The sequence below is a fragment of the Corticium candelabrum genome, chromosome 5 (genome assembly GCF_963422355.1).
Source record: "Corticium candelabrum chromosome 5, ooCorCand1.1, whole genome shotgun sequence".
NCBI classification, from domain to species: domain Eukaryota; kingdom Metazoa; phylum Porifera; class Homoscleromorpha; order Homosclerophorida; family Plakinidae; genus Corticium; species Corticium candelabrum.
This window is the reverse complement of record NC_085089.1, coordinates 7,369,052-7,393,993: the sequence shown is the minus strand read 5'-3', so window position 1 is coordinate 7,393,993 and position 24,942 is coordinate 7,369,052. Positions and strand designations below refer to the sequence as shown.

At 40.6% G+C, this 24,942-nt stretch overlaps 5 protein-coding genes across 7 annotated transcripts in view; 3 read left to right on the top strand and 2 right to left on the bottom strand.

Annotated features, from left to right (window-relative positions):
- Positions 1-75: 75 nt before the first annotated feature.
- On the top strand, positions 76-5,397 carry LOC134180061 (axin interactor, dorsalization-associated protein-like). Its single transcript, XM_062647141.1, has 10 exons — positions 76-242; positions 516-579; positions 772-831; positions 893-941; positions 3,764-3,851; positions 3,911-3,966; positions 4,028-4,150; positions 4,712-4,834; positions 4,885-5,002; positions 5,066-5,397. Exons 1-10 carry the CDS (start codon positions 130-132, stop codon positions 5,160-5,162), a joined length of 891 nt encoding a protein of 296 aa, XP_062503125.1. The 5' UTR covers positions 76-129; the 3' UTR covers positions 5,163-5,397.
- A 422-nt stretch (positions 5,398-5,819) lies between these two features.
- On the bottom strand, positions 5,820-7,519 carry LOC134179668 (uncharacterized). Its single transcript, XM_062646604.1, has 4 exons — positions 7,360-7,519; positions 6,473-6,736; positions 6,081-6,410; positions 5,820-6,019 (listed from the first exon to the last, which is right to left on the bottom strand). Exons 1-4 carry the CDS (start codon positions 7,454-7,456, stop codon positions 5,820-5,822), a joined length of 891 nt encoding a protein of 296 aa, XP_062502588.1. The 5' UTR covers positions 7,457-7,519.
- Positions 7,520-12,828: 5,309 nt separating this feature from the next.
- On the top strand, positions 12,829-16,672 carry LOC134179530 (tryptophan 2,3-dioxygenase-like). The gene is made up of 14 exons (XM_062646451.1): positions 12,829-12,855; positions 12,941-12,995; positions 13,859-13,955; positions 14,255-14,322; positions 14,638-14,703; positions 14,762-14,934; positions 15,166-15,247; positions 15,298-15,402; positions 15,473-15,529; positions 15,787-15,841; positions 15,904-15,961; positions 16,024-16,103; positions 16,156-16,246; positions 16,340-16,672. The coding sequence occupies exons 1-14, from the start codon at positions 12,830-12,832 to the stop codon at positions 16,527-16,529; spliced, it is 1,203 nt and encodes a 400-aa protein (XP_062502435.1). The 5' UTR covers position 12,829; the 3' UTR covers positions 16,530-16,672.
- Positions 16,673-18,356: 1,684 nt separating this feature from the next.
- LOC134179836 (tryptophan--tRNA ligase, cytoplasmic-like) lies at positions 18,357-20,369 on the bottom strand. The gene is made up of 9 exons (XM_062646823.1): positions 20,214-20,369; positions 20,031-20,139; positions 19,841-19,960; positions 19,575-19,760; positions 19,400-19,500; positions 19,186-19,298; positions 18,953-19,126; positions 18,749-18,889; positions 18,357-18,610 (listed from the first exon to the last, which is right to left on the bottom strand). Exons 1-9 carry the CDS (start codon positions 20,314-20,316, stop codon positions 18,446-18,448), a joined length of 1,212 nt encoding a protein of 403 aa, XP_062502807.1. The 5' UTR covers positions 20,317-20,369; the 3' UTR covers positions 18,357-18,445.
- Positions 20,370-20,844: 475 nt separating this feature from the next.
- LOC134179837 (tryptophan 2,3-dioxygenase-like) overlaps positions 20,845-24,942 on the top strand; it is a 4,272-nt gene continuing 174 nt past the window's right edge. The window contains exons 1-16 of one of the 3 annotated variants that reach the window (XR_009969901.1): positions 20,845-21,672; positions 21,784-21,859; positions 22,026-22,087; positions 22,204-22,275; positions 22,334-22,471; positions 22,534-22,565; positions 22,958-23,045; positions 23,131-23,229; positions 23,452-23,487; positions 23,548-23,680; positions 23,737-23,797; positions 23,902-23,981; positions 24,043-24,136; positions 24,223-24,320; positions 24,762-24,851; positions 24,910-24,942. The exon at positions 24,910-24,942 is cut by the window's right edge and continues 174 nt beyond it. Coding sequence is in view for 1 of the 3 variants with exons in the window: in XM_062646824.1 (XP_062502808.1) it covers positions 21,598-21,672; positions 21,784-21,859; positions 22,026-22,087; positions 22,204-22,275; positions 22,334-22,471; positions 22,534-22,565; positions 22,958-23,045; positions 23,131-23,229; positions 23,452-23,487; positions 23,548-23,680; positions 23,737-23,797; positions 23,902-23,981; positions 24,043-24,136; positions 24,223-24,307 (1,131 nt within the window). In the remaining 2 variants the exon portion in view is untranslated. Of the gene's footprint in view, positions 21,673-21,783; positions 21,860-22,025; positions 22,088-22,203; positions 22,276-22,333; positions 22,472-22,533; positions 22,566-22,957; positions 23,046-23,130; positions 23,230-23,451; positions 23,488-23,547; positions 23,681-23,736; positions 23,798-23,901; positions 23,982-24,042; positions 24,137-24,222; positions 24,491-24,761; positions 24,852-24,909 lie in introns of those variants that run through there. The other 2 variants (XR_009969900.1, XM_062646824.1) reach the window with 2 other exon arrangements.

The window sequence follows — 24,942 nt, the reverse complement described above, 5'->3', positions numbered from 1 at the left end:
TCGCGCGTACATTATACTGTTGTTTGGGCTTCCAAGGTAAGCCTAACGTGTAACGCGCGCGATAGTACGTGGGATTCACGTGACCAGAAACGAATTTGGCGAATATGGTCTAGTGTAGCGTCGAGGCTAATGGCGATAAGTGAGCGGGAGAAACTGGTGGAGTCTTGGTACGCCTTGTTTCGAAAAGGAACGGATTTCGATTCATGGGGCCAGCTAGTTGAAGCTGTTGATGAATACGCACTGTATGATGTCTAGCTAGTTGTCTGTCTTGTGATCTGTTGGAGTGGTTGGCCTTTTGCTAGCTCGTGTGTGTTTCTTTGTGTATTGAACTGCTGGCCGGCTTTGTGGTGTGTGTGTGTGTGTGTGTGTGTGTGTGTGTGTGTGTGTGTGTGTGTGTGTGTGTGTGTGTGTGTGTGTGTGTGTGTGTGTGTGTGTGTGTGGTGTGGGTGTGTGTGTGTGGGTGCGGGGCGTGTGCGCGCGCGCGCGTGTGTATTAACTATTTTAGTATATTTCAGATTGACAAGAAAAATCAAGACAGAGCTACAGTTTGAAGAACATGGTTTCAGCGATCAGAACTATGTTAGTCAGTATTATAATTGTGCTTTGAATGCATTAGGCTCTGCAATTGGAATATTATCTACTGTGATTGCTATTTTCATGTTTACTATTAGCATGCATGGTGTGTGTGTGTGTGTGTGTGTGTGTGTGTGTGTGTGTGTGTGTGTGTGTGTGTGCGTGTGGTAATGGTTGCTTCATTATGTTTTGTTTTAGAATACACTTGGTAACGTCGTCAGCTGTTTGCAGGCACGACAGAAGGCGGTTCAAAATCAAGTTTGTGTTGATTTGTTGTTGGTTTTGTTATAATTGTTTGTGGTCACTGCTGTGTTTCCAGTTGGGAGACGATGGCATGACTCTGGAACAGCTGAAAACTGTTGGTACAGGTAAGGGCTCTACTTTTTGTAGATTCTGTGTTGCCAAGAAGTAGACTGTTGTTGTTAATGTTGATGTTTGATAATTTGTATTTTATACTATAATCAGTTTTGACAATATGTTTCTATGGAAATCGAGTAGAATATTGTTTTAGTTTGTGTACAGCATTGACTACATGCTACAAAAATGATGAAACGGAATGATTGTCATGTCAATGTTTGTGACACTAAAATGTAATGAATTATATGAAATATATAAAATGGTAGTAGACACTTAGAAATCGAAATTGTGAAATGTTTGAAGTTGAATGACACTCAAGCTGTGTGTGTGTGTGTGTGTGTGTGTGTGTGTGTGTGTGTGTGTTTGTGTGTGTGTGTGTGTGTGTGTGTGTGAGTGTGTGTGTGTGTGAGGCTGTCATCGTCTTCCAGAGTTCTCTCGGGATGACGCAATTTCTTGCCAACTAAACTCGCCTCCATTTGTACACGAATTTCTTTGGAACGGCGCAATAGATCTCCACCAAATTTAAATTGCTCATTCTTGACCTCGGATGGTATACACGGAGCGTGTTTTTTTATTGTTGGCATTAATTATGCTCTGAATGTTAGTAAAAAATTTCTTCTATCTACAGTTGTGAGTCACTTATCTGACCCCCTTGGGACTGGACCCCTGTTGGATAAGTGAAAATGTTGGATAAATGAAGCTGTTACGTACTCAACTACTGTTCATATTATACGGCATGTCTTATTGATCTAGAGATAAAAATTATACTTTTCATGATTGAATGTAAATTTATATAATATGCAGGATGCGTTATCTGTCATGTATCTGTCATATCATATATCTATACTACTAAAATTGATGGTGTTTGTATACATATATATATATATATATATATATATATATATATATATATATATATATATTGAAATATATATATATGTGTGTGTATGTATAAGTTTGATAGCCGGCTAGATTGGATCACCCACGAGGCTAAAATTTGGAGTATGGGTGCAACTCGGCATGGGTAAGAAGATAGGCAAGGTGGCGTCGGCTTCCAGCTTCAGTCGGGTCTCCTTTTGGGGATGCAACGTAGAACTACTATGCTGTTCGCCTTTCAAGAAGGAGACTGAATGCCCCTGATAGACTTAATTTTAAGGAAGTTCTGTTACGTGAACTCAATCTTATGGCATAGGTTGTTTTCTCATAACTAAGAATTCAATGCTCACTTTAAAATTCGATATAGTCATTGTTTGTTCACATGCCATCGTTACGTCACAATGCTATCTACCAGTCCCATCAGACTGGGTTATCTGAGCAAGCTTTAGATGATTTTATGTATCTATACTACAGTACTAAATTGACGGTGTTTGTTAGTTAAAGGTACAAGTTTGATAGCCAGCTATACCCGATCACTGAAGAGACGTGTCACTACTCTTGCACCGAATCCAACCTACACCATACCTCCACTGAGCACTACACTGAAATGTCAAAAACGGAGCACAAACAGTGTGCTAAATCATGCCTGCGTGGCAATTAGATAAGCTATACTGTATCCTAAGTGTGATCCTACAAGAAACTGCGCATGACTTTCAAGTTTCTGCCCAGATCCATATTTCTGAATGGGAATAATCTAAACTGCCCATGCGGAGAACGGGCCAGTGAGCTAGTCTGCCATATATCTGTCATATATCTGTCATATCATCATTTACGTGGCAAGCTTTACCTGTTGGATATACTTGACCTGTCGGATATAGTTGACCTGTCGGATATCCGACGTGTCCGATAAGTAAGAGTCAGATAGGTGACACGTGATTGTACTACTAAATTTGTCAATCACTAAGCAGAGCTGTATTATGATACATACAGATTTGTTGCTGATTATGGAAAACAGAGGATTCACTCAGAGTTTGTTTGTTGTATATTGAATTATGATTGCCTATGCATATGTGTTTTCTAGCATGCCTGGTATAAGGATTAGGAGAGTTAGAGGGAAATCAGAGTAAGAATAAACTGTGGTGTTGTTCATAGGGAGCCGAACAGTAGCCTGGTTCTTGTTCTAATTTGCGGAATCTACTAGACACAGAACTAGACACTGGATATCAAATTATGAATAGTTTACTATAATTATGCAGCTATAGTAGTGTCTTGGGTGTATGCAGCACTTCCTGGCAACTGTTGTGGGATGGTTTGGTGGTGTTAATTTAATACACAGTGATTGGCTACACACTGATTGGCTATTAAAGCTTGGCAATTCAAGCTTTAAGTTACTGTTACACTTAACTGGCAGAAATGAAAATTGGTGATGACTGTTCTATAAATGTGTACACACACGCACACACACACACACACACGCACGCGCGCGCGTGCACGTGAGCACACACGCACACATACACATACACACACACACACACACACACACACACACACACACACACGCATACGCGCACACACACACACACGCATACGCGCACACACACACACGCATACGCACACACACACACACACACACACACACACACACACACACACACACACACACACACACACACACACACACACACACACACAACTGTTACAATCACCATCACAAAATTATAAATTCAGTTCATGCATGTGAAAACTGGTCTATGTAAGCTAACATTTGTTCCAAGGTAAGGATGCATGAAACAGAAAACAAATTACAAGGGTATTTGATAGTGCTCTTTTTGCATTGCTTTGATTTTTGTGATTGATGACATTGTTTTGTCTAGTGATCACCTTAGGTGTCATTTAAACATACATTCTAATTTTGAGATTAGTGTTTTCGTATTACTTCTGATTATTGTTTCTGCAGTGCTACAGAATTTGTTAACAAGTCGTGACTCAGAGTTTCCAATAAAAGCAAACGAGTTAAGTCAACTAAATGATGGGAAACAATCTAGGTATTAGATCTTGTGTGAACTATCATCTTAATTTTGTATGATTTACAAGGATTGTGTAGTGATGTGGCAGCTGGTAATAATGCTGGATCTGAGTCACCACACTTTCAAGAGAGAAGTATAATTTTTTACTTTGTTTTTATGTTGCAAAATGCTTTTATGGTAGTTATGTGCATTAGAGAAATTGAGACCACGAATGCCACTTGCTGATGATATGACTTTGCTTACAATACGAATAGAGAGAATAGGACTGAAGGATGCATCTCAATGTATTGAACCGTACATTTCTGTGTCAGTGAAAGGTTAGTTGTAGCTTTCATCTGTGTTTTATTTGAATCTTTGTTTTTGTAATTATGGAAGATGTTTGCATGTCAGTCTGTCTTTATTTGCTTGTTTTTTTTTAGAGAAAATACCTGTACATCGATGTGACTGCATATTTGTATGACTCTATCATCTTCTGTCCATCAATTGTTTTCTATTAACCATTTCATGTTTTAACTTGTCTCAAGTTCTTTTTGGGTTTTGCATTTTCTTTTTCTCTGTATATTTGTTAGGTTTGCTACTTGTTTGCCTGGTTGTTGCATATCTGCTACTGTGTTCTAAGTAGGATGATTGCTATTGATGTTCACCATATTATAAACAGTTGATGTGGTAAATAGTTGAAGATCAGATCTGGTAAACATTTTGTGAATGCTCTAATACAGTAATACTGTATACTCACAGACAACAAACACTCACAACATTAACGTTCAATAGAAGGTGCTTGAACAGTATACATGGTGTGTGTAGAGTACAGAGTACTGACATCAAGACCATACTGTGTCTTTCTAATGTACACGATATGGTTTGGATTTCTCCTGTAGATGGTCAGGCGATGAACTTGACTCCAAGTCAAGACACACTTTTGCCAGTAGCAAGAGAAGACCAGTACATAATTTTTAACGCAAATGTAGAAATACAACAGTATCTAGAAAAGATGCCAAAAAGTAAGGCAATAGTGTTCTAAAGAATTGTATTTGTCTAATTTGTGCTACAGCTACAGCCGTGTTTTTTGAACTCAAACATTACAAGCCAAAGAAAAGGCAAACCAGTACCAAGTGTTTTGCTTTTATGGAGATGGATGAGATCAAACCAGGACCAGCATGCTTAGAAATGTAAGATCTAAGTAATGATGTTGCTTGTAATTTGTTCTACGTGTTGGTTGCATGACATTATAGCTACAGAAAACCAACCGATTTTAAGAGAAAACGGCTCGGTCTTCTCACAACTAAGCCTCTGTATCTTTACTTAAATCTCAATCTTCATCGAACTTAAAACAAAATTAGTGGCGCAAGGTATGTGTATCAGTTCAACAGTCTTATTAGGTTATTAACAACTCATTTAGAGAAGCTGATATACAGGAATGTAAATCTGTGCCATAATCTGCTTGGCTGTAGGCACTTTTGTACTCTCTATAACTTGTGTGTACAATGTATAAGCATGACTGTAATCTTTATCCGTGATGAAGTGTGTAGCAGCAGAAATGATCGGCCCTTTGTGTAATATTTAGAATAGCTATTTGGACATCTTCGTTGATAACCCAAATCCAGTTTTTTGCCTTTTATCACTGTCTTGACAATGACATGCTAACAACATGCCACTAAGTGGGATGCTTTGGGTTGCATGGTTGTTGTGAACAATGCTGACAGACTATTAGTAGTAAATAGTCAATGATTAACCAACAAATTGCTAAAGTTAAGCTACTGTGTACTCTACTTGATATTCAGACGTAGTCCTGTTTGTAAAACTCCTATTTATCTACAAGCAGTTCAAATTATATGTGAAGGAGCCAACAGATAGTCTAAAAAATTTAAAATATACATACTTGTTAGAAGATAATGAATGCTTTAAGCATGAAATGGTTATACTTAGAGTTTTATCTTGTGTCTACCAGTCACGAGTTCTCTAAGGTAGCAGGTCTTGAAATCAATGCTATAGCCGATGACGTTTTTTTGTACAAGCAGTCTTGATTACGAGTGATGCTGTGAGTAGAAGAGGCACACAGCATATTACAGCAGCAGTACCTATTACAATCATTGCTGTAGGCACACTGCTAGTGTCTGATGTTGTTTCCAAGGTAGTTATAGGGGTGACTTGAGTTTCAATAAGCTTGGTCTTCTGGTTCACTGCATCTAGAGCATTGTACATATACCAATGTGAAGGTTTTGTGTGTGTGATTTAGAATTGACTTACCATCGGCAGATGAGCTTTGTGATTCGTCGTTGTTGATCGGATGATTCGGTGGAATTACAATTTTGTATGCAATTGGGTAGACACTTCTACCAGCTGTAGAGTTTGACCAAACACGTACATAAATGTGTTTTATTCCCTTTCGAAGATGAATGAATGTCGACGTGCTCGATATTGATCTCCTCACAGGATCTTGATTTTTTAGTTTGTACTGCAGTATGTAATTGACATTTCCAGAGTGTCCATGTCCAGTGTATTGTGGGATCTGCCATCTTAGTAGACAAATGAAAGTATAGCATCTGACATAAAAGTTTCGTGGAGGCTCAGGATGTCCTATAATAGAACAAATTTGTAGAAACATTATGTGTGTATTCAAATGCTCATGCAGATTTTACCTATTTTTAACATTAGTGCAGCATATACGACCTTTTTTCTGTCTGCACATCGATAACGACCACTGTCGTTCACTGTTGTATTTGTTAGTGCCAAGTATATTGATGTGGGTGAGCTCTGGAGTTGGTTGTTGCGTGCAACTTGTCTCCAGACTCCTTTGCCATATTTCTGCCATCGAATTCTGCCAATGACTGCTTTGTCGTCAGCATTACATTCAAAATACATCGTATCTCCTTCTTTGTATACTTTAACATGTCGAGTGAGACCTACATGAATGACAAAGCACAATGAAATGAAATCACTTAGTCTGTTTATATAACTAAGAACATTGTATTCCATAACTCACTCAACTATTGTTAAGTAATGCATTGATTTTACAGAAAGTAAGGTTTAGGACGAGTTCTCATCTTGTGACATTCTTTGTTGTGTGCATGGCTCTTGCTAGACTTGTGTTGTGGATAGATACTTTAGTGTTTGATTGGGTATTTTGTACCAAATGAAATGATTATAAAGATTTTGTTAGCATCAACGTCACTACTTATTACTATGGTAGGACTTCCGAGGCCACCTCTCCTGAAATTCGGACGCTTCAATGGGACTTATTTAGTATCTTGAAATACTCTCTTTTCATAGTGTGTAGTTAATTACTTTTGTCAGCGTCTGGACAGCTAAGCATGTGTCTAGGTGTAACAGGCATGTACATTTGCATGCATGTTGTACAAAACGAGAGATTAGGGGATACCTAGAACTCTTGCAAGATTGTAGAAGCAATGACAAGCGTGTACATCCTATTTCCTACCGCAACCCAAACCCAACTGACGCGTCTACCACACTTCCTCATTCTCTGTGTAGCACCGGTACCATCTCACTGTGCATGCGCTTTACTGACCTCCTGCCCAGTCTACCGAGGCATCCTTTTCACTGTGTCCGGTAGGCGAAACTACACAGTAGAAACACACCAGCAGGCAGACTGCACAACGAACCATCTCTTCCGGCTGTGATGCTGTCCGAATCTACAGCATTGATCTCTTGACGTGACACGTTGCACACTCCAACACGCTCGCCTGTTTAGTCCCGTTAGAGGCTAACAGATTATGTTATTTGTGACGCACGAGGAAACTGCTCTGGAGCCAGTAAATAGATCAGGTGCAGTTGAACAGCTGCAGCATATATAACTATGTATTTTCTCGCCACATTCGAGGTTAGCACTAGTCACTCTAGATCGATTAAATCGTGTTATGCTACTACTAATCGTTTTAACACTAAACACGATGTGTATTCGTACCAGAAAGTTGGCGAGTTCGACTGCGAACGTCTCGCATACGAATTAGGTCGATCCGATTGTCGGTCACTCAATTTCTCAACACAACTGATTAGTGTACAAGCTTCAAACGATCCGATACCCTTGATTGTCAAGAAGCCCGCCGTATGCAATCGAGCTGTTTGGTTTAGCCTGTGGGTATACCTTCTATGCAGATAGATATCGACAGAGTGACATGAGTGCACTTGCGGAGCGTCGTGAGTGCACTTATCTGCACAATTAAGGCTGCAGAGTCGACACTTGGCACGCGTGGGTGTCACACTTTGTGGTTGAGGTTTTGCGCTCGCAGCGGGGTCGCACAATAAGTGGTGGGCCTTGCGGTCTCTCAAGATTTGTAGAATGTGGCCGTTTAGACATTTTTCATATTAAGATTTTTATATCTCTAAGAAGCCAGTTCACAGAGCACGTGTCGTCGGTGCTTGTGCCCACGCGGTACCGTGCGACGATAGGATCTCGCATTTGTAGTTCTGTTGAGCGGCGCGGCGCAAGTATCAGACGTCGTTTGTCGCCTTCTGCTAGTATTCGACCAATCAGCGAGCACTAGTGGAACAACACGTGTACGTTTGTTTCCAGGATTGTAATGCCCGTGAAAGATTCTAGATTCTCTTGCCGTGCACTATGATCGAAACTCTGTGACGCTCATCGATGCTTCTTCGTGTTTTTCGTTCGTTGTGGTGGCCCAAATTACCTTTTTACCGACAATAATAGCGGTGCGCGTATCCGCTTGGTGTCCATGAACAGGAAACCGCATTGAGGTACTAAATTTTTGGACTAATGGAGTTGTTGAACCGCAGAGCGGCAGTTCACGCCTTATACACATGCACCGCGTGAGTTAGCCCCAGTTTTACGGTTGGTGCCCTCAATTTTGTAGGCATGCTGGACTGCTCGAGTGTTGATGCTAAGGCCTCTAATAACCCTAAAGTCCGTTCACGCATTAGATGGACTGAGGAATTCAGCGCGTAGCAGAACTACAGTGTGGGTTTCCGAGGTCTAATTGATATCGATGGACAGCTCTTGAAGCTTAATTCAATTACAATAATTATTTATTTCTTGCTATGAACAAAAGACCAACATAAGCAACTTCCGGAATTGTAATGAGTTGGCGGGTGAAGACAAGCTTAATCAGATCAATCTAGAGACAACCCCCAGTGAGATAACTCTTTATCAAATTAAGGTGCGTAACAAAATACTAATGACGTAAACAATTAGAAACTTGTGTACAAGCAAGTATTTATTGATTTCCTGCATGGGTCTCAACAGAATGGAATTCTATGTTATACCGAAAAGCTGTAGGTTTGAGCGTTGCACCTCTCTTCCTGCTCTCAGAGTTGTTTTGATACAGTATTTATTGGTTTGCGTTTTCTGTGACAACACACCAAGAATGCAATCGGTCTAAGATAGCTTCTTGTACAAACATAACATCTGGCTTTCTTGGTAATCTGTTTAGCTAAGGTCCAACCCTCAGGCACGAGTCCATCTAATTCGTGAACAGACTTTAGTACAGTGAGTTGATTTCCGACAGATATTGTGTTGGCGTCAACGTCGTCTTGTTCTCTTTGAGACTGCAGACAATTTTGCCTGTTTAGGTACCGTCCGTTGTCCTAGGACTCATCTAGCTGTTAGTGTAGCCGCATACCACAGTTGTAATACAGTGGTGCTCGCAGTTGTCGGATGGAATGTCACTGCTTGGCGGTATTACTGTGTATAGTTAGAATCTTATTTCTGCAGACATTTACTTAATTAATACTAAGCATGTAGATTAAATATGTTACGACTAATACACAACGAGGTATCGCTGCAAGTTAGCTTGCTTCTGTAGTTTCCTAGCTAGACTATAGTGACGGCGTTTCCAGGCACGAGAAACAACCAAGCACGTCTGTACCACTTTGCACAGGGACTAGTGATCTAGGTGCAAGACTCTGTTTTTAGGTTTTTGTGAATTGTGTGTTTGAGTAAACTGGCTCTGTGGATTATCTGATATCTTCTGTCGTAGCAGCAGTTCCTGACGTCAAAAATTGTGATGGTATGTTGTGCGACAGAGTCTATAGAATGTGTCGACTATCGTTGCTTGGTAAGTAGGCTTGCGCGATTAGGAAATCGGGTGGGCGACAGTCTTGCGATTAAGAAATCGGGTAGGCGACAGTCTTGCGATTAGGAAATCGGGTAGGCGACAGTCTTGCGAGAAAGTTGTTTTACATACTTGGAACATTTCACGCATACACTGGAAAAGGCAATAGGAGCATGCAATCTGCAAGAGACCGACAGTGCGTATATACTCGGTTTACAGAGCTGTTTGCTACGGTTTGATGAATTGACTAACTAGGCGGTTAGCTCCATTTATTTCACATTCGGCACGTTGTTTGTCACGCTTTCAAGTTTGAGAGTTGACGGTGACCGGGTGCACATGCACATGCATAGACTCTAGCTTTGATATCTAGTTGTGTACTCAAGCCTGCTTGGGTACCAGGTTTGCAACAAAGTATGTTACCGCTAGATATGAGGTACGTGTATACGATATCGACAAATACAACAATCATGACAAATTTGACAACATCATTTGTTTCAAACGTTCAGCCGTTGTTTCATGTGAGTTGAGAAATATTTTTTTGCTGGAACATTGTTGCGTGATCAGTGGTGTACGTAGCCTTGCCCTTACAAACACTACGTAGTATTTACAGATGTACACATAGACTATGTTCTAGTAATGCCACTCGTTAAATTTTTTTATTCTACGAGGTTAACTTAAATTTGTGACACTCGGTCAGTGGCGTAACTAGGCATGAGGCAGCCGAGGCAGTCGCCTCGGTTAATAAAATGGGTGTGGCGTTGCAAAAATTTTGCTAGATGTATCAGTTAGTAGATAATAGAAAGGATCGGGCATTCTGCACGCGGTTACCGAACAGAAGAAGTCCTCTTTCACCAGTGTTCTCGCACTTAGCTAGCACGCACGTTCACGGCACGTGAAGCACTTCCCACACACGTGACTGAGAAACCTGAGGTTGTCGGCAGTACATACTGGCTGGGTCGAAAATGGAGCCGCCATCGAAGAAAAGGAAGAAGAACTCGAAGCAACTATCTCTTTTGCAGTGCCTTGGGTAAGAGAAATTTACTGCAGAAGTGTGAAGTCCCCTTTGGGATACATGACGGTTGATTCTTTTTGTCAGGTCACGTGGATACATGACGGTGGCTTAGCTCTTTTATATATTCATAGAGATGTGGCTGTGAGTAGAGAGAACGTCTTACGAAGATTTGATTGTACAGGACATCGCAGATTGGGACAGTTGTTATTATAGAAGCTATGTTTACTTACATTATACATAAAGTAGGTTAAAGACAAATTATTGCTTAATTAATTAATTTATATAAACTTGCCTCGGTAAAGTTTTAATGCTAGTTACGCCCTTGCTCAGTGATTGCTGAATCTGAATCTAAGTTCTTGCATTTCATGATCTAAGTAGACAAGAACGTATTTAATCAAATGCTAGATGTCCTATTTTCAACACGGTCTAGTGGGAGGGGAGGAGGAACGAAGTAGGCGGAGACATGATTATCTCAGCTTTCTCACATAGCATGACGGAAGTCAAAAGGGGAAGGAGCTAGACAACTTTAGCGGACTGCGGTGGACTGTATAGTGCCTGTTGCCTTTAATTAACTGAAAGCGAACATTGGATTGTGTTCAGGTTAGACAATTATCCTGCCTACGTGAGTCCGCGCCTTCACTGAAGAACCAGTCGAGGTGAGTGTCGTTTCTAGATATGTAGAGGTAAAGGTGACACGTTGTCACAGCTGTAGAGTTTGTGGGAGGCATTCAGTGATTAACCCGAGGCGGAGCCTCTGGTTAGATAAAGTAGTGATTAATACGGTACTCTAGGAACAGCATGGCTTGTCCAGAGTCGTAGCCAGAGCTATAGGCTCTGGACTGTCTAGCCTCGAACTTCCAGACCAGAGCGCGCGCGAGTATAGCCTTAGTGTACAGTGTACGCGTCTACATGTAATTCTAATTATAGCTCCTGTAAATAATAATTATCAATCTAAATGGCTTTCTAATTAAAGTGCAAAAATAATTATGGCCACGAGGCTAGAGGGGTGCCTAGGTAACTAGCTATAGAGTCATAGGCATGGCTCATCGTGAAATGTAAGATACACACTACTGGAAAAAAAGGAAAACATGTTAGGTGCACCCTAACGTGTGCTTTGCAAATCTTCAAAATAAGCTGTTTCTCAATTACCATATCTAGATAAAATGTACAGGACACAGTAGTGAGGCGCCCATTACAATCAATCTAGACCTATAATATTGTTACTTGTGATTTGATTCTAATTAGCTAAGCGTCTCTAAAGTATTTTGTTTCCAAATGATGCTCTAATGAGCCTACTAGATGAATGAAGTAGCGCAAACCCTCCGCGTGCCGTAGGCTCTGCAGCGATCACATGCTACACCTTTGCCTAGCAGGCCGGTCGGTCGTATGTCGCGTGACTGGCCTGCACTACTATCCCTAGCGTTTCACGCGATGGGCGATAATTGCAACTCCAGATGGAGCTTCAGTACTAACTAAGCTAATTAATTTAACTAGAGAGGGGTGCTCGGTAGATAATTACGCTAAAATGATTTCGGAAATAGCCTTCTAATTAGCTAAGCTTCTAAATCCAGAATGTCGGCTCCAGTTTCTTCGATGTTTTCAAGCTTGCGAATACAGCAGCGTCGCTAGACATCACCACCTTTCAAGCTTATCTAGCTAATTAACTTAGGCTTTGACGACTGGTCGAGCGGCTAGACTAGCTGCGCTCTGCCAGAATCAAAGAGTCGTCGTTTCGTGCCGTCCACCAGAATCGAAATTGAAGATATCGCCGCAAACGCGGCAGACGTCGCTTCGTCGTTCGTGAGATATGGTATTCCTAGTCTCGCGTAGCCAGATCTTAACCCCGCCCTCAACATGCCATCTCATTATTGAACTCGGTAAGATTGTACTGTACACGTCAAAACAGAGTCGCGCGCTTCACGCGCTTTACGCGCTCTCTGGTCTGGAAGTTCGAGGCTATGGCTTGTCCTGCGCAGCTTTCTATGTAAGCTACTGTCGTTTTCGTCTCGTGTAATTACGTAACGCAGCTACGTAGACGTAATGGAGTATGACACACGTTGTTGATGTAGTCCGTCGTCGGAAGGAGACTCGGAACGTGAAGTTCACTACCAAGACTACCTAAGGGTTAGATGCAGACCATACGATCGTTAGATATGATACGGGCAGATGATACGGGCAGATATGATATGTAGCAAAATACGCTAGTGTCGCCATTGTCTTGCATTAGTTAGGATATGCTGAGTCTAGAAACATCGTAACTAATGAAGTGCTATTTTTAGTGTCGGGACGGACTCCAATAATTGTGCTAGCTGAATACCCGTATGATGGTCGACTTCCATGTCGCTTGTTATCGAATTTTTGTTTATTACGAGTTAGCTCTACGTGGACTGCTTTAAGCAACATCGAAGTGGAGCTATATTGTTCACTACCCTCGTTCTAAAAAGTTGCAGTTCCGGATGCACTGCCATTCTCAATAGACAATGGCAGTGCATGCTAGACTGCAATTAACACTGCGTCTGGGGCGAGCCCTAAATTGTCAATGGATGAGGTGACGACAAGGAAGTTTTTAGGATGTAGACTATTGATATATCTTATCTTACAAAGTGAAAAAATTTGGTGGGAATTTGCTTTGGCTTGAAAATTAAATCGGCGCACTATATTTTGGGCAATTTTATATTCTGGACTATTGATATTTACCATATTATCTTTTGTTTCAGTAGCGTCGGTACTCTAGACTGCTTTCTGCATGTAATGGGAGGAGAGTGGGACGAGAAAAGAAGCTTTCTTTTCTCTCACCATCCAGAAGTAAAAAAGAGAGGACTAGCTACGCGACACTAAAGTGTAAAGCAAAAATGTTGGCAGATTGGTGACGACTAATAGAATGACCAATTTGCCAAAATATTTTTTGCCAATGTTTTATATTCTGTAGCATTAAATTGAAGTTAAATTGTTTAAAAATTTTAGTACAGAGTAAATCTTATTTGCAGATTAGTGAACTGCTAAGTCTTCAGGAGCTAAAAAGTGCAACTTTAGGAAAGGATGGTGCAGTGCATGATGAGCATCTCTTTATTGTCATTCATCAAGGTAGGAGTGCATGCATATCACATGTACAATGTGTACGTACATGTATTCTGTTTTGTTATCATGGTTTGTCAAAGAAGAACTCATACCTCGTTGTAGGTTGCAATCACTGGCTTGTTTACTATACAACATTTAATTTGCTTTCATCAGGCATTAATTCAACTTGCTGGTGTTATTGAAAGTGATTACTTGTTAGCTAAAAACACAGGCTCAAGCTAAACTAATTTGTACTAAAATCTGTATCACTCTAGTGTTTGTGAATTAATTTGAATTATATAGGGATAACATGCTTATTTGTTTAGTTTATGAATTGTGGTTTAAGCAAATTCTTCATGAACTTGAATCTGTGATGGATATTATGCGTGCTGAGGTAAGAGAAGTTGAACTCAGAGAGATGCAATAATAAAGTAATATGAATAAAATATAAATATGGCATTATGGTGTATGCACATAAAAAATGTGCAGTATTATCAGCAAATGACTCTACAACGAATCCTTTGGGATAGTGAGATCTAAGGTGAGAGTTGGAAAGAGGAAACTTTATTTTGGTGATACTCATCGACTGGAGGAATGGGAAGAGTAGCAAAAACATTTTATAATTACATAGCCAGTTTGATCTGGGTTCATAGAATACAATGGTTAATAAATTGTGACTGTTGTTATTCTTTACTTGTTAAATAAATAGGTTATTGATGAGAACCAAATGTTGATTATCAACTCCCGTGTAACAAGAATCACAGTAATATTAAAAGTAAGCTAATTTCTACTTTTTGTTGAAAGTTACACTTACATATTGAGACGTTTGGCAGATCCTGGTTGAACAAGTTAAAGTGCTGGAGACAATGACTCCTCTTGATTTTTTGGAATTTCGGGATTTTCTTATTCCGGCCTCCGGATACCAAAGCTTGCAGTTTCGACTGATAGAAGTAAAACTTGGAATCAAAGAAGCAGACAGAATCAATTATGGCTCTGGGACATTCAAGTAAGTAACATGTTGTGGGGCTTGGATAGGCTTATCAAGTTGTGTAGGCATGCTGTATGACAGGTTATCCAACCGTACAGCCACGTAATCATGACCCAGTTACTTTGAGTTTTTTTATTCTGATATATAGTGGCTGCTAGCACTAGTATAGTGCTTGTTGCTGTTGACAGGATTGGATACTTGACATTGTACAATGTTCTATGATATGCTGTGACTGATTTTATGATGCAGAAAGCCATTTGAAACATACCTCGACTTAAAGAAGAAGTTAGATGAAGCATGCTCAAGTCCATCTTTGCTTGATCTTGTACAGGTATACACTTCAGTTTGTTTTTCCTCTTTTTTGGTCATTTTTGTTTTTAGCAATGGCTGTCACGAACGCCCGGTCTGGGGAAAGGTTTCAACTTTTGGGCAAAGTATGCAGCAAGTGTTAGTAATATATTGGAAGAGAAAAAGCAACAAGCGGAGGTACATACTGTACCTCGTTATTGCAAAATTACTTGCTTGTTTGTGACTGTTCGGTGTTGTTGTATTTTAGGTGGAAACGCGTCCACAAGTTAAAGAACAGAAATTCAAAGATTATCAAATGCAACAGGTAAATTTTGTATTATTGTTATTGTAAATGAGTTTCTTTATTTTAGTGTTTTTGTACCAGTACTTGACTACTGCAGTACAGTACTAACCCTTCACACACACGCACACACACACACACACACACACACACACACACACACACACACACATGCGCACGCACACACACACACACACACACACACACACACACACACACACACACCGTACAGCATATGCATATGCCATGAATTTATGGATGATAATGTGTTTTGTTTGAAGCTGTTGTTTAAGCAACTTTTGGATGAAAAAGAGCACAATGCTCTAGTCAAGAAAGGTCTCATTGTTATGAAATTCAAACATAGTCAGTATTGAAATGTGTTGTTATGCGCCGAACAGGAACCAGACGTCTCTCGCATCAGGCTTTGCAGGGTGCCATGATGATTACACTTTACAGGTTGGTCTTCACTGTTTCAAGTCGATGTGGAATGGAAGTTTAAATAATTTGTAATTGTCCAGAGATGAACCGAGGTTTCAGGCTGCATCACAGTTTATGAACTTGTTGATGGATGTCGACACATTGTTTATGCAGTGGAGAAGTATGTGTAGTATTAGTCATTTTGATGTTAATTAACAACGCATTTTGCCCAGACAACCACTCACATTTTGTCCAAAGAATCATTGGCACCAAAGTAGGCACTGGTGGCTCATCCGGTTATCACTATTTGCGATCCACTGTCAGGTATGTTGTACGTGCTACTCTTATGTAATTGACTATTTGTATATGTGAGGCTGCAGAATCATGCGGTGTGACGTATTGCTGCTTTTGTTTTAGTGATCGATATAAAGTATTTGTGGATTTTTTCAATCTTTCGTCGTACATAATTCCTCGTCACCATATTCCTGTTTTGTCAGAAGAGATGAAGGATCGCCTGTACGTTCATTTTATCACAGCGGAAAGTGAGCAGCGTTTTGCACGTCATATTTCACCAGGTTTTAGACAGGGAGAGGAGGGGCAGGACTAAACTGTTGACCAACACAAGTGTTTGACACAATTGCGTGTATTTTGTGAAGACGGTGGGATGATTTTAATGGTTAATTTTGAATAACACACATAGAATATAGAGCAAGTTTTGTGGTACATGTATACAGCTACATGGTACTTGAACATTGAGCAGAAATTGGATACTACATGTATATGGTCACGTCTTGTTGGGGTCCACTTTTACAGGCAGGTGCACAGCACTGCTTGTGAATGCATTGGCACTCACAACGAATTGATCTGTGACAAAAGTAGGTAGTCGTGTGCTATAGAGACAGAGAGAAATATCATTATATGAAGAAATCTGCCACGGGCATAACATACTAGAAAGGCGCAGGCGCAATATTTAATGATTTCTATGGTAGCCCAGGTGACGTGACGTCATCTTTACTCAAGATGGCAGCACATGCATGATACTTTATGATTTTTCTCCATCTCTACAGCACTTTGAAGGAAACGAACTTTGAAAAAGGGTGAGTACAATGACTATTTTTATTAATAATAATATAATATAATATATTCTTTTCGCACCTCACTAGAGGTACACTGTACAGTTTAACTCGTATTTTTGTGGGTATATAACCACTGACGGGTGTCACAAATCACTTGAGTTGTGGGAGGGGCTAGTTGTGATTGGGGGAAATTGAATGACAGAGCCACGTGACAGATGGATTGTGACTACCGGGGTTTTGACTGGAGACCGGCACTTGCTGAACGATGGAGAGTCAAGTCAGGAGAGAGTCGAGAGGCGCTGGTGTCACAAAGTACTTACGTCTTGAGTTAATTAACCCTAAGTTTACGCTCGTAACTAACTAACGTCCGTCACTCCGTGTCCGCGAAGTCTCAGCAATGACCGCCGTTCATTGTCCCAGTTAGAGGTGTAGCAGGAAATTGGGAACGCGAATATTAGGTACGGCCGTACTGATATCCTAAGACTAGCTAGTACGGCGTACCGAATATTCTGTACACCTGTGTGTTCAGCACAGGATATTGAGTCCGCATCTATTGCCTTCCTGAAACTTGCCAGTGCGACTATCAACGAGTTGTTTCAATCAAAATTAGCAGCCATGTAACTTATGCTGGAACATGGAACTATACCGGTTGCATGTTTCCGGGATAGCGCCCGTTTTCTAGTGCTCAAAGAGTCGCATTTGAAAATGCTAAATATAACTGACGCCGCTGGCAGTTGCAGCTCTTCCGCGGTAGCTGAAGAGGAGCTCTATGTCCAAGTTTATAACTAGCTACTATTTGACATACCTGATACAAATTTTTACAAATCTAGTACAAATACCTGATGTACCAAATTTCCAAAATATTAAAATTTTAGGTAGTATCAAATTTTCCAATATATTGAATATGTACCAGATTTCTTAATATATCGGGCATTTGTATTAAATTAAGTTAAACAATTTAAGATATTGGATATACATAGACCAGATATTTTAAGATATTCAGTACAACCATTCAAGATTTTCTAGGATATTCAGTACGGCCATACCAGCTTTCCTGCTACTCAGACCCTCCTAGGAAATTTGTATGGCCTTACCCAATATCCAGGCGTACCCAATCTGCTGTTACACCAGTGTACCTTACTCTAACGTGACAACGGGATTACTCTAACTGTACTAACATAGTACATTCTTATAGTTCTAATTTTGGTAATGAGTACTATTTCAGCAAACTTTGTTTCTAGGGTACACAGCTGAACACATGCACAAATCATTGCAATTAATTAACAATTATTAAGTGCTTTGCTTGGTATGAGTGATGCATTGGGTGTGTATGTAGACCTAGAAAAATTGTGGACTAGTCGGATGTCATCACTTGAATTTCAACTCTTGCATTTGCAACAATTTGATCACCCAATTTTTTATCAGCTGTGCTCACACAGCTGACAAACTACTTGCTAGGGTCAAAATTTAGTTTCCTGGGAGTCATAAACTGACGAACTAGATCATCAGTGACGGCCTGGCGGCGGCTTTGATGATCACCTACGAGCTTTTGCAATTCTTCAATGAGAATTTGCTTTAACTGTCCTGTCAACAGCTTGCCACTCTCGTAATCCTACAAACACAGCATGTAGTTAGAGGTGCAGTTAACTGTATACTGTGTGTACGTTGACCTGTCTGACTACTGTGACAAATGCCAACCCTATGCTAATAACAGTTTTGTAAGTGTGTTTAATGATTATCTGTAATTCACCTTTTTAATCTGTGCCAATTTGTCATCATCGTCCATGAAGAATGTGAGATATTGGTAGGATACGTCAACATCCGTGTTTCCGCCAATTTTTCTGTGTTCTTCTTCTGTATCACGTCCACCAGAATAAGCGTGCTTATTTATCTGCACGCAGAAACAAAATAAAACAACGGATCAGCTGACCATTTACTAGTCTGTTTGTCCAACTTTTGTTTTGATATCGTTGGGTGTATCAGTGAGGAAGATAGATGATGAAGCGTCACTGGCACTCATCTTGCCTTTGGGACCTTGCAAACCAGGGAAGAAGGTGGAGTGAACGAGCGCTGGCTTCAAGTAGCCAAGTTTTGGTGCTACGTCTCTTGTCATTCTGAAGTAGGGATCCTAGATAGTGCAGACTTGAAGTGGAAACGAAGAAAGAAAAAGAAATTTCTGTTAGCCACCTGATCTATGGCACACGGAATGAGACAGAAGATGTCTGGTCGGTCACCAAAAATGTGTGGAAACGTGTTGCTAAATGAAGGAACGGCTTGGACGGCTGGAAAAGCAATTTTTCCTGCAAACAAGCTTGTCAGTTTATCTATACTCACTCTTTCGTCACTGATTTAATAAATATAGTAAATTAATTATGCAAGGTTTTGAGAGGTGTGGACGTACCCGTTGAATCGCTATCGCTGAAACCAAAAATGCCTTTCACTTGATTGTAAGTGACGTGTTTTCTCACTCGCAGTACGTTTTGATAGAACTGCGGTACTTGTCTGGAGGATAGATAGACAACATAAGACCGTCACTGTTTGCATTAGACGTGCATGCGCACTGTCCGGGGTCTTACGCCATGTAGTCGAGATCGGAGAAAATAAACGTCTTGTTCACGTCAAATCCGCACGCGATGATGTCTTTGGCATTCTCGAAGGCTAAACGGTGCACTTCCTCTAGAGACAGATTATCCTTCCACAGATACTTCTCATCATCTGTCATCTGCACGACCAGTGGCACGTCGAACACGTCTTGCAGATGTCTAGAAAAGTTAAATTAGTTTATTAACTCGAGCCCCGCCACTTTGGTGAATGATTTTGACTGCATGCAGGATTGACTCACTTTGTGAAGATGAAAGGGATGAGGTGGCCCAAGTGCATCGACTCCGATGACGGCCCGCGGCCCGTGTAGAGATAGAACGGCTTGTTCGCTTCGTAGTTGTCGAGCACTTGCTCCAAATTTCTGCAAAAAATTATTTCAAATTAATCGACGTGTGCACGCTACTCAATAGTTTGAGTGCCTATCGTCCGACCTGTGGGAAAAGAAGACGTTGCGACGAAGGAAACGATGCACCTTTTGCCCGGTAACGCGTTCGATCCTATCTAACAGGGCACCGCCGATTCTTTGGCTACCAAACTGTTCTACAGATCACACAATTAGTTTGACGACAACTTTCTGCCTGTTTTACGTGATTGCATGTATCCTGTAGATGTACCGATAAGTTTGCCGTAGTCGACTCCTTTCTCGCTGGCGACGACATCCCACGGTGTCACTATTTGCTCTTGGACGTCGCCTCTATCGACGGCCGTCTCCGCCATATGCAGCGAGATCGACTCAACGTTAACAATAGCTGACGTCAGACTGTAATGGATACTCTTATGCAATCAATATACTCCCTTTCGTTTGAACACGTGATATCTATGTGATGTGACTATAATTACGATTGCGATCACCAAGTATTTCGACCAAACGATATACACTACACCTTTGACGCTAGAGTACCAGTTTTAGTGCACTGTTCTCAGATTATGAATTTAGTTATTGCTGCGAGGTTATTTTGCCCTAGAGTAATTAGGTAGGAGTTAAACAGAGATTATGAATTCGAAGTAACATGATGACGTGCGGGGTATTTCTCGTTTCTTAATTTATGTCGTATGTTGCAACTATTGTCGTTCTTCCACGTTTGCTAGCAACAGCTGAGTTACCGTCGATGTGCTCGAAGCACAACACAGACGCAATTAACTATCGCTTCTACTTTACCTAGGCAATCTCATGCGCTCTCACTATAGGGACCGTTTTTAGTCTAGAGAGACCCTATTACTATAATAGTTTGAATTTTTTGGTTACAATGACCGGAACCGGCGATGGCTAATCTCAGTTGTCTGGAGACTGGCCGGACCTCCAGCATTATTTGCTGGATTGTTCATTAGTGGGAAATAACTAATATATAACTGAACAAGTATCTTGTTTGTGGCAATTTGATGTAATGTTGTCAGAATATTAGTACATTAGTAGACTAGAGGGAAAATTGCATCGAGTTGTATGGTGTTGGCATGTTGGCTTGGTACTGTGCGGTGCAGCGCGGCATCGTCTTTAGTAAGAAAGTGTGGAGAATGCAGTGAGAAACGTGAAAGTACGTGTAAGTACTAAGATGAGCTATAGACATTTTTATGTGCTTGCTTTTGAGGTAGTAACTCACTGGCGGATCTAAGCAGTTAGCATAAAAGGGACGCAAATATTGTAGCTAGCACTAGCTGGTAGTCAATTGCGTTTCTTTTAGATTAAACCTTGCACAATTGGCAACTGATTTTTTACGTGAACTTATTATTGACAATATCTTTTTAATAAACTATTAGAGATGATATCAGTTTGCATGGTTTTATTTACCACGTCGTCATTTAGGCGGCAGGTTCTTAGAGTTTGTGACGATAACATCAAATAGTCTCAGGAGACAAATTCCCTGCTGACGATACATAATATACGACGTTATCTAGGCATATAGAGTAATTAAAGTAACTGCGATTTAGTAAACATTTTATTCTGACTGCGACGTGCAGCAACTTAATCATATGCGACACAATTCTAGTAAGTTGTAAATCATGTCAAAACAAGCAAATGTTGAAGTTCACAACGAAATTGATGTTACTGATCTTGACTACGACTCGTATCTGAGGGTAAGCGTCTAGTCGGTTTGGCGTCTGTCTTGAACATTCTAAATATGTACTCAAACTTGTGATTAAAATTGGATGTGAACGTTGATGAACGTTTGTGCAACGTGTACATAGATTGCCGAGTTGAAGAATCTTCAGAAGCGTCGAACAACAGAACATGATGAACATTTGTTTATCGTTATACATCAGGGTATGTTTCAATGATAGGTAAAAGCCAGTCATTTTCTCATGCACAGCCTAGAACTTATGCGCCTCTAGATTAGATAGTTGTACAGTCTAGAGCTGCAAATTTGCAACTCTGTGATGTATATACACAGTACATGCACTTCTTGTAGTCAAATGATTATGTTTGCTAGTGTATGAATTGTGGTTCAAGGAAGTGGACTTTGAGATCTCTTCTGTTCTTGATTTGATGAAGGTGACTGCTAGACACCACAACCTAAAATTTAGTTTGGACATTTTTATAGCTCTGGCATTGCATGAGCGAGGTGGCAAGTATTGCGGTATTCCTTTTCTTTTTCTGCTTTTTTCTAGGATTTGCATCGAATTGAGGACAAAATGTTGACTGTGTTATCCCGCTTACAGAGAGTGATCGTGGTTTTGAAGGTTAATAGTTGAGATCTTATTTATCAGTTGTACCTAGCTGACCAGACTGGGTCTGTAGATACTGGTAGATCAGATCAGAGTATTGGAGACCATGACTCCTTTGGATTTCTTAGACTTTCGTCATGAGCTGGGAAGCGGCACCGGATTTCAGAGTTTTCAGTTTCATTTGATTGAGGTCAAGTTGGGGCTCAGACAGGTACGTACGTTTTGCAATCTGTTTCTGTAATATTTAGTTTAGTTGTTTGTTTTCTAATAAAGGCTGATCGCGTTGGTCATGGGAAACTCTGCAGGTACAGCACACACCACTCATTTTTCCACGCACCGCCTACCATACCCACCCACTCACCGCCTGTTATCCACTCAACACACACCCAACTATGGCGTGCGATCTCTGCCAAAACTCCCACAACGCAAACAGACGTCGGTAGCACAACGTAAATAGACGTCGTTAGCATTGCGTTGTGCTACCGACGTCTGTTTGCGTTGTGGGAGTTTTGGCAAAGATCGCACGCCATACCCAACACACACACACACACACACACACACACACACACACACACACACACACACACACACACACACACACACACACACACACACACACAGCGTTACAGATTGAGAGAGTAGAAAGAAGGTCTACATCTATCGCATTTTTGTCTGAACCGTATTTGCCTTTATTTAGAACTCAGTACACAGAAACCCATTCAGATTTCAGGAGTGATCTTGAGAAAGCAGAAAGTCCCGGCCCATCTTTGTTCGATCTTGTGGAGGTGTAGCAACACAATATTGCATGCATCTATCGCACTGTACCGTCAGCAGTGCATGAGATAACTGTTGTACTTTTCACTTTACTAGCGATGGCTCGAAACAAATGCGAGTGATTCGTTCTGGCAGACTTACTGTAAAGGTGTGGATGACTACCTAAAAGAAGAGAAAGCACGCTTGGATTTCGAGGTACAACCTACGCGTTAATTTATCCGATACGGTACACACACACACACACACACACACACACACACACACACACACACACACACACACACACACACACACACACACACACACACACACACACACACACACACACACACATTACTGTCAATACTGTTGTACACTGTTGGTGACGTACATGTACTGACTAGAATACGTATACGTTTAGTACAATTTTCTTGTTAGAACGAAAAACACATGAAAAAGTTTGAAACTTTGGAGGTACGGTTACTTTACTTATCAATAGTTTCATAGCGCGTGTCGAGAGGCTTTGTGCTGTAGAGTTCATTTGAGGACATTAAACGCGAAAGCCGTTACTCTGCCAAGAAAGTCAAACTTCTTCAGGAATCTACTAACACAAACGGAGAAACTAAATTCGATGAAAAGGGAGAAACCCAGAGAGAAATAGTTGAAAGTATGTTTGTTGCAGTATTTCATTTTACTCCTTAATTAAGAATTGAACATGTGCAGAGCCAATGTTTCGTCTGTCTCACAAAGCAGCACAGGGCGCTATCAGGATCATTCAGAACAGGTGTCGTCACAAAATGATCACGTGATAGATTTTAAAAGTTTAAAATATAGTGGATTTTTATTTTAATCCAGTGTACGTGTAAATAATTATTATTTGTCATGTAGAGATGATCGGCAATTTCATACTTCATATCAGTTGTTGAGCCTCTTGATGGATGTAGACTCTCTGTTGATGCACTGGAGAAGTAAAACCAATGAATTTCTTGTTTTAGACGCATGCGTATAGTAATGTTGTCTTTATTCAAGACAATCATTCTCTCTTTGTTCACCGCATGATCGGCAGTAAAATGGGAACCGGAGGATCCGGTGGATACGAATATCTTCGAAAAACGGTTGCAAGGTGTGCAAGGAGTTACCGATTGTGCTCGTTGGTGTGATCGGTAAATGATGGTTAATTAGTTGACTAATTAATTTGCACATGTGTAGTGAGACCTACAGGATCTACTCTGATCTCTTCAAATTGTCGTCGTTTCTAGTACCGAGAAGATGCATTGGTGATGCAGAATCGTGATGAGATGATGAAGGCAACTACTAATTACTAATTAAGTTACAGCTAGCTAACATTTGGTTAGTATGTTAACGCGCGTTAAGCATATTAGACGTACAGGTTTTTAGTTTTTCCAGCTGTTCATTGTAGGCGTTACACTTCCTTTTTTCTTAGCGATGACTCGAAATAAGTTATAACGCAAGTGAATCGTTCCGGCAGACTTACTGCAGTTTATCTGCATGCTCTAGTAAATCTAGCATCTAGACAGGTTATTGCAGTCAATCTAGCATTTTTTAGCAGAATTCTGTAGTAGGTAAGCATTAGTGATTTTTAATGTCGCAATTCCATACTTCATATCGGCCGTTAGGTCTCCTGCAGCTTCTAGACTCGTTGGTCAGTGGAGAAGTGACTTTTTCTTGTTGATGTAAAGGCATGCGTACAATCTAATTAGCTAATGTACGTTATTCTCTATTTTTAGCTAATCAATCTCATTTTGTTCACCGCGTGATTGGCGGCACAACAGCAACGGGAGGGTAGGAGGATACTAGAATTTCTGAGAAGTTGCAAGGTATACGGTTGTAAGTTGTCTATTGCGATTGAATGGTTAACTTATACAATGTACATAGTGATCTCTTCATCGTTCTTAGTGCTGAAAAGAT